The sequence below is a fragment of the Staurois parvus genome, unplaced genomic scaffold, assembly GCF_062004578.1.
Source record: "Staurois parvus isolate SC_StPar_1 unplaced genomic scaffold, SC_StPar_1.0 ptg001418l, whole genome shotgun sequence".
Classification (NCBI taxonomy): Eukaryota; Metazoa; Chordata; class Amphibia; order Anura; family Ranidae; genus Staurois; species Staurois parvus.
In genome coordinates, this window is record NW_028319214.1 from 791,419 (window position 1) to 801,280 (window position 9,862).

Below are 9,862 nucleotides of genomic sequence, written 5' to 3' on the forward strand. Positions count from 1 at the left end.
AGCTGTGTCTTACAATATATAGACTAGTTCCAGTCTTAGGCCAATGTATCTTTGTGCTAGGATGATCTACTAAAACCTGTGATAGCTAAGGGTTCCTAAAACCCTCTGCTGCTACATCTAACATCAGGGAGTTTGCCAGTCTTCTGATGTATATATATCATCCACATTTTTAATTGCAAAAATATGCATTAAATCACCTCCATGAGGTACAACTAATATATATGATCTGAATTATAAAACAGGTGACACTCTTACTAAATGCCTAAAAGTGACAATTAACAAAATGAGATAATATAATAGATTTGGTAATCAGGTTCACTAGATGCTTGCAAACAGATGATTAGCAGGGTTTCACAACTAGAATTTTGAATGAAACCAATAAAAGAATACAGGAATATGTTAACACATTTCTATATAGCTATGTAACCCTTTTTAAAACAATTGCTGTCCTGATGGACCAGCACTTAGGGATTTATTTGTAAGAAATTTGGAAAATACTCCATTATGGTCATTAGATGGGGCTGAGGAGCAAAGGAAATACAGTATGTACCTATTTATTATGATCATCTGCTCCATCTAGTGGCCATAATGCAAAGTTATCTCATTAAATCTATTTTGTATATATGAAAAACATTCAACCTGGAAACAAATTAGCCTATTAACATTCATTTTTGCCCCAAGTCGCACAGAATGAATGTACATGAAATTTCACAGAATGGATATATCTGTGAGGTTTTTTTTTGTTTGTTTTTTTAATAAAAGCAGCCCTTATTCTATGCTCCAGCAATTACTTGCATTAAGGTCTTGTAAACAATATGGTAAGTCTTAAATAAGATGGAAATAAAAAAGTGTTTTTTGTTTTGTTTTTTTTTTACTAAAGCTGGTTCACTCAGAATCTGGTGCAGCTGTGCATGGTAGCCAATCAGCTTCCAACCTCAGCTTCTTCACTTTAGCTTTAGCAATAAAACCTGGAAGCTGATTGGTTTTTATGCAGAAGTGCACAAGATTCTGAGTGAACCAGCTTTAGTATATAAACCCCAGTCTTTCAGAACTGTATGTACAATTGGAATTATTTTATTACAAGGCATATGGCTAAAACATTAGATTGGTTTGTGGCTTTGAAGGTAAGGGTAGGGTGATATGCTTGTGATATCATTTTGAAGGCTTCTTATCTGATGAAATGTGACAGGAGGGCAAATTTTATCCCAGAATTGTGTGACCCAATTTATGGAAGACCCCATTTATTAACCTTACTTCATAAAATCAACCAAGACAATATATTTGCATAGTTCTAATTTCTAAAAAAATATTCACGGTAAACAATAAGCATGTACCTCTTAACGAAAATCTCAATATCTGTTGAGCAAAATTTTCAACATTGATGATGATTTTATTTTGATCCAGGATAGGGACTATCTTCCACACTCACTTATTCCCACTTGCTCTCTCTACCTTGTCAAAGGTGACTGTTTTAGACAGTAATACACTGGGAATATGAATTTGAACTGCCTTTACAATACCGACTTCAGTAGGAAAATCTTATTGGGAAAATGTGAACAATTAACAAAAATAAAAAGTGACAGAGAGGTCGGGGTCACCAGAATATGTCACCAGGTGGACGAATACTCAGATTTATACCATAAAGGCAAGGCAGTCATCCTACAGGACAAACTGTAGTTTCTTAATGAGCCTTTAGGTTTACTAATCTTCTTATAGTAGACCTGCCATGGTATAGTCATGGGAACCTGACTTTATGCTACTTCCCTGGCTGTCATGCACACTGTGTGGCTACTTAGTGAATCAGTGACCTGGATCAAACATACAGCCAGCGAAGTCAAAATCCCATCGACATATTTGTTCCTTGTCAGGACTTTACTTATCAGGGGTGTATTTATAAAACGTTTGCATAGCTGTTTAACCATCGAAGCATGTAAATGCATTCTGTGCTAATGGGGTAAAATTGAATATTCTCAGGCTATATTGTTTGCAGATCAAGAATGTGTGAATGGGAAAATACTGCAATGTGGCCACTAGATGAGGCTCAACTGACCCCAGGAGTCCAATATTGAGGATCGGCTTCAGTCACCATACTGGTCATGCCCTCTGACGTATTTTGCCCCGCCCACCTGGGGGGCTTGGTCACAGTGACCTCTATGACCAAGCCCCCCAGTAGGTGGGGCAACATGCATCAGAGGGCGTGGTCAGTATGACGGCTGAGGCCATTCCTTAATATTGGGCTCCTGGGGTTGATCAGTGTCCATCCCTTCATGTATTGGCTTGCCAGTGGGGTGATCCTTTTCCTTCCACCCATAGCTTGGAGCAGCACCATAAGGTATACTTTTCACTTGATGAGGCTGAATATAATAGCAAACAGGTAAGCTCCTCAGCTTCATCTAGTGGCTATAATGTGGTATTTTCCGCATTGACAGTCACACATTTAATCTGCATAGAATATACCCTGAAAACATTAAATTTTGCCCCATTTGCACAGAATAAATGTAAATGTAATGATGGATGAACAGTTATGCAATTATTTTATAAATACACCCCATAGTGATGTAATACCATGACAGGCAGAAAATTAGTGTGACCCCATAAAATAGCTGCTCCAAGTGCCAATTGCAGTACTCTGGTGATCTACTGAAATCCGGGTGCTGGCATCCACTCATCCCATCCAAGCCCAAAAAGTAATACTGCGATGGAATAACGCCACACTCCAGTCATCTCATGTGTTCACATCAGCTGACTGGAGTGAAGCATCTTTCCATTGCAGCAAGCCAGTAAATTAGGAATAAACTTTTAGATTGTAGGACCCTCTGATTCCTCTTGTATTGAAATGTATTGTCATTTTACTGCACCCCAATCATTTTGTTGTACACTACTGAACATATAACCGATCTGCTAAGTAGATGTCTTTAGAGAACAATTATCACTTACCCAATGTGCATAGAATAAGGAAAAAAAAAGCTATGAAGAGATAACCAAAATCCTGTTTAGAATACGAAAGAAGTCTTCCTATGGTAGCCCCCGATGTGTCACTTTCCACCTCTGGTCTTTGTGAGCCCACCCGTGCTACCTCCTGGTCATCTGGTAGGCCAGAATACATTGTTGTCTCCTGTATGCAAGGTGTGAACTCTCCCATCTGTTTCCATGCGAAGAGGGTCATAGCTGATGACAGCCAAGTCCATGACAGAAGACTCCAGAACCAGGCGTCCTGTACAGGCTTTTCCTCTTCAGAAAACAGCAGCAATTTTATCATGGCATATGAAGCAATGAGGTAGCACAGCAGAGTCATTGGTGTTATAGATGCCTGCAGTCGTTGGGGACCATTCGCCCTGTTCCAGGCAACACCTATGACAGCTCCAACACATATACAGGTTCTCAGCAGAGTAGTCCCCCAGACATCCAGCATAGAGTGAAATATATTAAAGTGCATCACATCTTCAAAGATACTTGCCTTTTTACAACTGTATGTATACAGAACAGTGGATATAGTCAGGTCACAGAGTGTAAATGTCAGAGTGCAAAGCATAACATTGCGAGGCTTCATCTTTACCGCCTAGGTGACTTTAGAACCAGGTAAGACACATCTTCAATGATATCCCTGTAAATGATACCAATGGATATCTGATGTTAAAAAGATACAAGAATATTAAATCATCCAAGTCAGTATCCTTACAAGTCTTGATGAAAACATTCCTTACATATTACAATATAAATCAACACTATATAGTTTTCAAAAAAGCTGTGCTGTCTATCAATTGAGCTCTAATTGTCTGAGCCTAGCCAGCCTCTCAAAATCTAAATGCCAAGAGAATGCTATCAGTAGTCTGCTGTGGGCAGGTGGAAGCATTTCCTCGGCCCTCCTTCCTGCACTGATTACCCTGTAGTGTTCAGTTAGGTCATAGAGTGAAAGGGAAAAGAGCTGTATAATGCCATGGATTATGGCAGCAAGGGAGTGAGCTGCATAAAATGTTAACACACCAAGAATATTAGGGTGACTATACAGGTAAGAAATTACATAACTATATTATTCATTGATTAGTATCTAAAGCATGTCATACATGGAGTGAATATTATCAGATTCTTGATGAAACAACCAAAATTCAAGACATAAGTGGCCCTGTTGGCACCCTACTGCTAGACTTTCTTTGATCTGAAAATCATAGGAGCCATGTAGAAAATTGTTTGCAGAACAGTGACTGCATGCAATCAGATGCAGCCACTATTCTGGAATTTTAACCACCACTGATGCCAATACTATAATTGTGCGCCCCCTACCACCACCAGCACCAAAACCCCTCCCAGCCCCTGCCACTCTCTGCCAACCCCAAAACCCCCAACCCCTGCCACCACTCTCTGCTAAACACGTCCCACCCGCAGAGAGAGAGAGAGTTAGTCAAGCACTAACCTTAACCTTTTTGGAAATCTGCTGGCCATCCCCAGAGCCGAGCCCAGTGTCTTCCTTCCTTGTGCAGGAAGCTTACACCCTTCAGCAGGCAGCCTCCCCGTATTCCATGCCGGAGCCTCTCCAGCTCCCCATCCCTGCCATGTGTCTTTTCTTCCGGGGGGCGACATGCCCCCCCCCCTGAAAATTATTTATTTATTTCAGGTACTTATATAGCCATCCTAGGCAAATGCCTTGTTTGCCTTCTGGTAAATAAGCTGCTGTGTCACAGTACAATGGCCAGAAGTGCAGGTTCCTCCGTCCACACTATTCAATATGGATGGGGGAATCTATAGCTTTCTCTTGTTCAGCCTTTTGGGGCTAAAGTCCCAGAAGCATATGCTGACCTTGGAAGCCAGAATCAGATGATGCCTGCTTTGTCATGGGGAGTACTGTGTAAGCATCACATATTACATAACATGCATGCTCTTACAGTGGATTTCCAGCCATTTTTGTGTTTATTAAAAGTCAGCAGCTACAAAAACTATATTTGCTGACTTTTAATAAACACACACATACCTGTCCCAGGATCCAGCGGCGTGCTCACCCGCCCTTCTCTCCTTCTTCTCTCTCCGGCATCTCAACTGTGGGCACCAAGCTGTGACAGCTTGCAGCTTCACAGCCAGGTGCCCACTGCGCATGCGCAAGTTGTGCTGCACATCCTGATTGGTCCAGAAGTCTTCTGGGACCTGTGAAAGTTCCCAGGAGACTGCGGGAGGAAGGAGGGGGCTTAACTTCTGGCTCACTTTGCCGTAGTGAACTGAGCTGGAAGTGGGAGCGGGTACCTGTCAAAAACAGGTACCTGCTACCCCCTCCCCCCCAAAGGGTTACAAATATGGCAGTGGAGGGGGGGCGGGAGGAGGAGGCAAACAAGCGCAGCTTCCACTTTTGGGAGGAACTCTGCTTTAACTCAAAAAGCTAATGCTAGCTGTGCTATAACAAGTTGAATACATGACAGCTCTTTCATTTAGGATTGGAAGAAGTTCAAAGTTCTGAACCTTTCACATATGACTGGAGGTAAGAATTACTTTGTATCATTGCTCTTCATGAAAAGCTCACTTCACTGATGTCTGCTAATGTGGTTTAAGAATAATGCCGCACATCACGCGTGACAAGCATGCATTCTCTAATCTCATTTACAATCAGTTTCCGATTAGGACAGGTAGGTACACGTGGCATGTAAAATGGCCATATTTATCACTAGGGAGTGGGGGCCAAAATTATTCAGCTGTATAATTGCTGACTACCAACAAAGTTAGGTGAAATTTGCTCTAAAACAGTGGTCTCCAAACTGTTTCCCGGGGGCCAGATGCGGCCCTTTGCTTGCTTGTATTCGGCCCTTGGAGCACTATTTCATCCAATGATGCCAACAATGAGGCATAATTGCCCCCACTGACACCAAAGAAAGGGCACAATTCCTGCCAATAACATCAACGATAGGAAACAATTCCTTCCATTGACAAAAATGATGTGGCCCAGTTTCTCCCAGTAACACTAACAATGAGGCCCAGTGACACCAATAAGGCACAATCTCTTCCAATGACACCAACAATGGGGCATTGTTTTTTCCAACTGAGATCAGCACCTTTTCTACTCCCAATGGCCAAGGTCCGGTCCCCCTAAAGTCCACAGGATGGTAAACTGGCCCTTTTTAAAGAAAGTTTGGAGACCTCTGCTCTAAAATATAGATAGATAATGAAGCTAATAAGAGGCTATTTTTTGGCACAAGAATAGGTCCAGTAACTTCCCCAGGCCTTGTGACCCATTTAAAGCCCATTGTAGGCTTACAACCAACAAAATCTTCTTAAGTTCACCTTCCCTACTGACTCCAACCATGAGGCTACAACCATGATCCTGTATCGTTTTTTTCAGTGGACGATTCCTTACAAGCTATACAACCACTGGATTGCTTTTCCAAGCAGCGGAAGGCAAACGCAAGTTTAAAACATGACGTATTAGGTATCTATTTATTTGGCATAACATTATCTTTTATATTTTACAAAAAAATGGGTATTATATTGTGTTTTTGTGCATTAAAATAAAAATATCCTGTGACATAAAAATATACAACACCCACCATTTTATTCTTTAGGGCCTCTGCTTGAAAATATATATGTTTGGGGGTTCTAAGTAATTTTCTAGCAAAAAAGCGCCAATTTTTACATGTAGAAGATGAATGGCAGAATTGGCCCAGACTGGAAATGGTTAACACTGATCTTTAACTATTAATGCACTTCCAGTAGATTTCTTTTGGACTAAATGCCCTCACATGCTACAGACCACTTTCTGGTTTTACATTTTGCCCAATTTTTCAGATATCAAATACAGGAGGTGTACCTTGGAATTCTATTTTCCATGCTGTACTGAATTTAAAGTGTTACTAAACCCACAACAGTAAAATCAGTCTGTATATGCAGCAAAGCATGCTTGTTATACTCACTGTAGAACCTAAGGGGTTAATCCTCTGCATTGTGTAAAAAGGCTGTTTGATCCTGACTTCTCTGCCCCTCTTCTTGTTGAAATGACCACCTAATAGACTGAACCACACATGCTCAGTTTGGTGTGTATTGCTAGAGAGATTTTTTTTTTTCTCTTGGGAGAGAGCATGTGATCAGCACAGGGCCAATCAGCACTGTCCAGACAGAGCTCAGATGTTTCACATCCTCCTAGATAAGAAATAAAACTCCTCCCACAAGCTTTAGCCAGTGCTCTGCTGAAGTCACAAGACTGCTCTAACTGCTGATGAGAAAAGGTATTTAGCAGTTTACATTTACTACAATAATTGCATTTCTGTGCTCTGTGTACTGTGGGAGACCAGATATAGTGAATGCAGGGTCCTGGGTTTAGGGACACTTTAAGTAAACGGCCTTCGTATAGCAGTCCCTGTTGAATAAACCATTTTCCTCTGTGTAATTCTGTGGCCAATGAGTTATGGTGTAGCAGCATGCCATATGCTGATAACAAACTATGAGACTAAAGTTCTCTTCCATGATCACATTACCTACAGGAACATACATTTTTAATAGGCAGAATAAATTCTGCTTCCTAAGAAGACCCAAGATGCAACAGGAAAGGGCACTCTCTGGTACAAGAACAAAAGATAAAATAAAGTAGGACAGAACAGGCACCAGGAATATCCCTCCCTCATCCACCATGGGGGTTTTTTTTCAATTTCTTTTTTTTTTTTGTATAATGCAGAATTTCCATACTAACCCATCCAGCGAATCCAGCATTGTCCTGCCGTGATCCGCTGCACCGCTGTCACAAACTTGGTTACTGATGTATTCTGGGGTCCCCCCACCTCCAGCTGTATGAATAAAGCTTGAAGCAGGAGTGGACTGACAACTCATGGGGCCCCTGGGAAATAGGGGATCATGGGGCCCCTATCTCCTTTCCCACACTCAAAGCACACCCAAAAAAGCCTATAAAAGCTACCAGGGGCATTTCATGGGGCCCCCTACTGACCCCGGGCCCTTGGGCAGTGCCCGAGTGTTCGAATGGACAGTCCGCCCCTGGCTTGAAGCATCCTGGGATATGAGATGTGCACATCCCAGGAGCCATTACAGCACAGAAGATGTCTTTTTGACCCCAGGCCAGAAAGGTGGCTGAAACAGCTAACAAAAAAAAAAATCACAGGTTGTTTGGGGAACATCGTTTGAATGCCTGTGCAATGCGTCCTAACACTCATTACCATGACCAAGGCTAGTTTCAAATTCAATGACTTCAATAAATTAGCCTTAACTTAATGAAATTCATATCAATGTGAGCTTCCACCTTGAATCCAAAGCCAGCCATACACTATACAATCTAATTGTACAATCTTCTTTAGGTCAACTATGTGGTGCAATGACCTGCCTAGTTCGATACAAATTGAATGGATTGTTTAAGTCTATCCTCATATTAAATGGTTTTGGTAAAGATCATACAATCAGATTGTAGAGTGTATGGACCTGCTCTCCTGTGTGATCGGAGGAGTGCACTTTATGTGGCCCAGCCTGAACCTGCAGCAGAGATAGTACAGCGTAGGGTGCAATGCATCTGTCAAAGATAACAGCGGGATGTCCCAGCCGGCATGAGTGAGGATGTCCTCCCGTGTGACCTGCGATCTATAGGGCATCGGTGGGTGAGTGTGCGATCCTTACCTCCGCTCTGCGCACACAGCTCAGCTTCAGCAACCTGCAGAGGCAGCTGTCAGGACACAAAGGCCCGCCCATCTCATGACAGCTGAGCCACGCCCACAGCCGTGCAGCACAGGCTGCCCTGGATGATGCTCTTCCTAGGCTCTGGTTAAAGGGACAGCACCGAGCGATCGCAGGGGGTGTCCGAGGAAGACAGGCACAAGGTGCAAATGAAACTCAGCAGCAGGGGCGGAATGACAACTCATGGGGCCCCTGGGCAATAGGGGATTATGGGGCCCCTGTGTCTTTGCCCAAACTCACAAAAGCCTATGAAAATGGTACCAGGGGCATCTCATGGGGCCCCCTACTGACCCTGGGCCCTCGGGCAATGCCCGAGTTTCCAAATGGTCAGTCCGCCCCTGCTCAGTAGTCTGCACTTTGATATCTCTTTGAAAAATGATACAGTCCAGACATGGTTTATAATTAAATCAGTCTGCACTAGGATAAAACAGAGAATAAGTAAACATAGGAAACATGGCATGCTTTTCCCATGGGAGGTGGTTTGAAAAACAGGTAACCATACACTAATCAATCTGATTGTACAAACTCTTTTAGATCGTCCAATAACTATGTAGTGCAGGAGCCTGCCTGGTACAAATGCAACTATTTAGGTTTGTCTTCATATCCAGGGGCGGACTGACCATTTGGAAACTTGGGCACTGCCCGAGAGCCCGGGTCAGTAGGGGGCCCCATGAGATACCCCTTGCACCTTTTTCATAGGCTTTTTTGAGTTTGGGCAAGAACACAGGGGCCCTATGATCCCCTATTGCCCGGGGGCCCCATGAGTTGTCAGTCCGCCCCTGGTCACATCATACACTGGTAACCTCCCTAGCGGTATGATTATGTCAGTATTTCTGTGCTTAAAGTGGTACTTTTTTTTGCATGGAAATATGTTATTTTTTTATTGTAGGCCTGTAATTTTTAGGAATAACTCACTGAAATCTGTCTGAACAAGAGTCTAGTAAACATCCCGGGTATGTTAAAATTTGAAACACGAAATCATAAATTATAATTTAATAAATAATCATAAAAAATAATAATAAATATAATTCAATAATGTAATCAAACCAAAAACACTGAAATTTGAAATATAGTGCCAAGTTCACACATCACTGATCTTAGCCGCAAAATCGTTTTCAGTGTCTGATGATGAATTTCCCCACGAATCATTATCACTCAATTCTGCAAGTAGTTCTAATTTACTATCGCTGTTCTCTAGCCGGTCTAAAACCGCTTT

At 42.3% G+C, this 9,862-nt stretch overlaps 1 protein-coding gene across 1 annotated transcript in view; it reads right to left on the reverse strand.

Moving 5' to 3' along the window:
* Window positions 1-8,660, reverse strand: part of ABCB9 (ATP binding cassette subfamily B member 9) — a 72,591-nt gene extending 63,931 nt beyond the window's left edge. Inside the window, exons 1-2 of the mRNA XM_089661984.1 lie at window positions 8,590-8,660; window positions 2,938-3,604 (exon numbers count right to left, since the gene is read on the reverse strand). Of these exons, the coding sequence (XP_089518110.1) occupies window positions 2,938-3,550 (613 nt within the window). The 5' untranslated portion in view covers window positions 3,551-3,604; window positions 8,590-8,660. The remainder of the gene's footprint in view (window positions 1-2,937; window positions 3,605-8,589) is intronic.
* Between the last annotated feature and the right edge of the window lie 1,202 nt (window positions 8,661-9,862).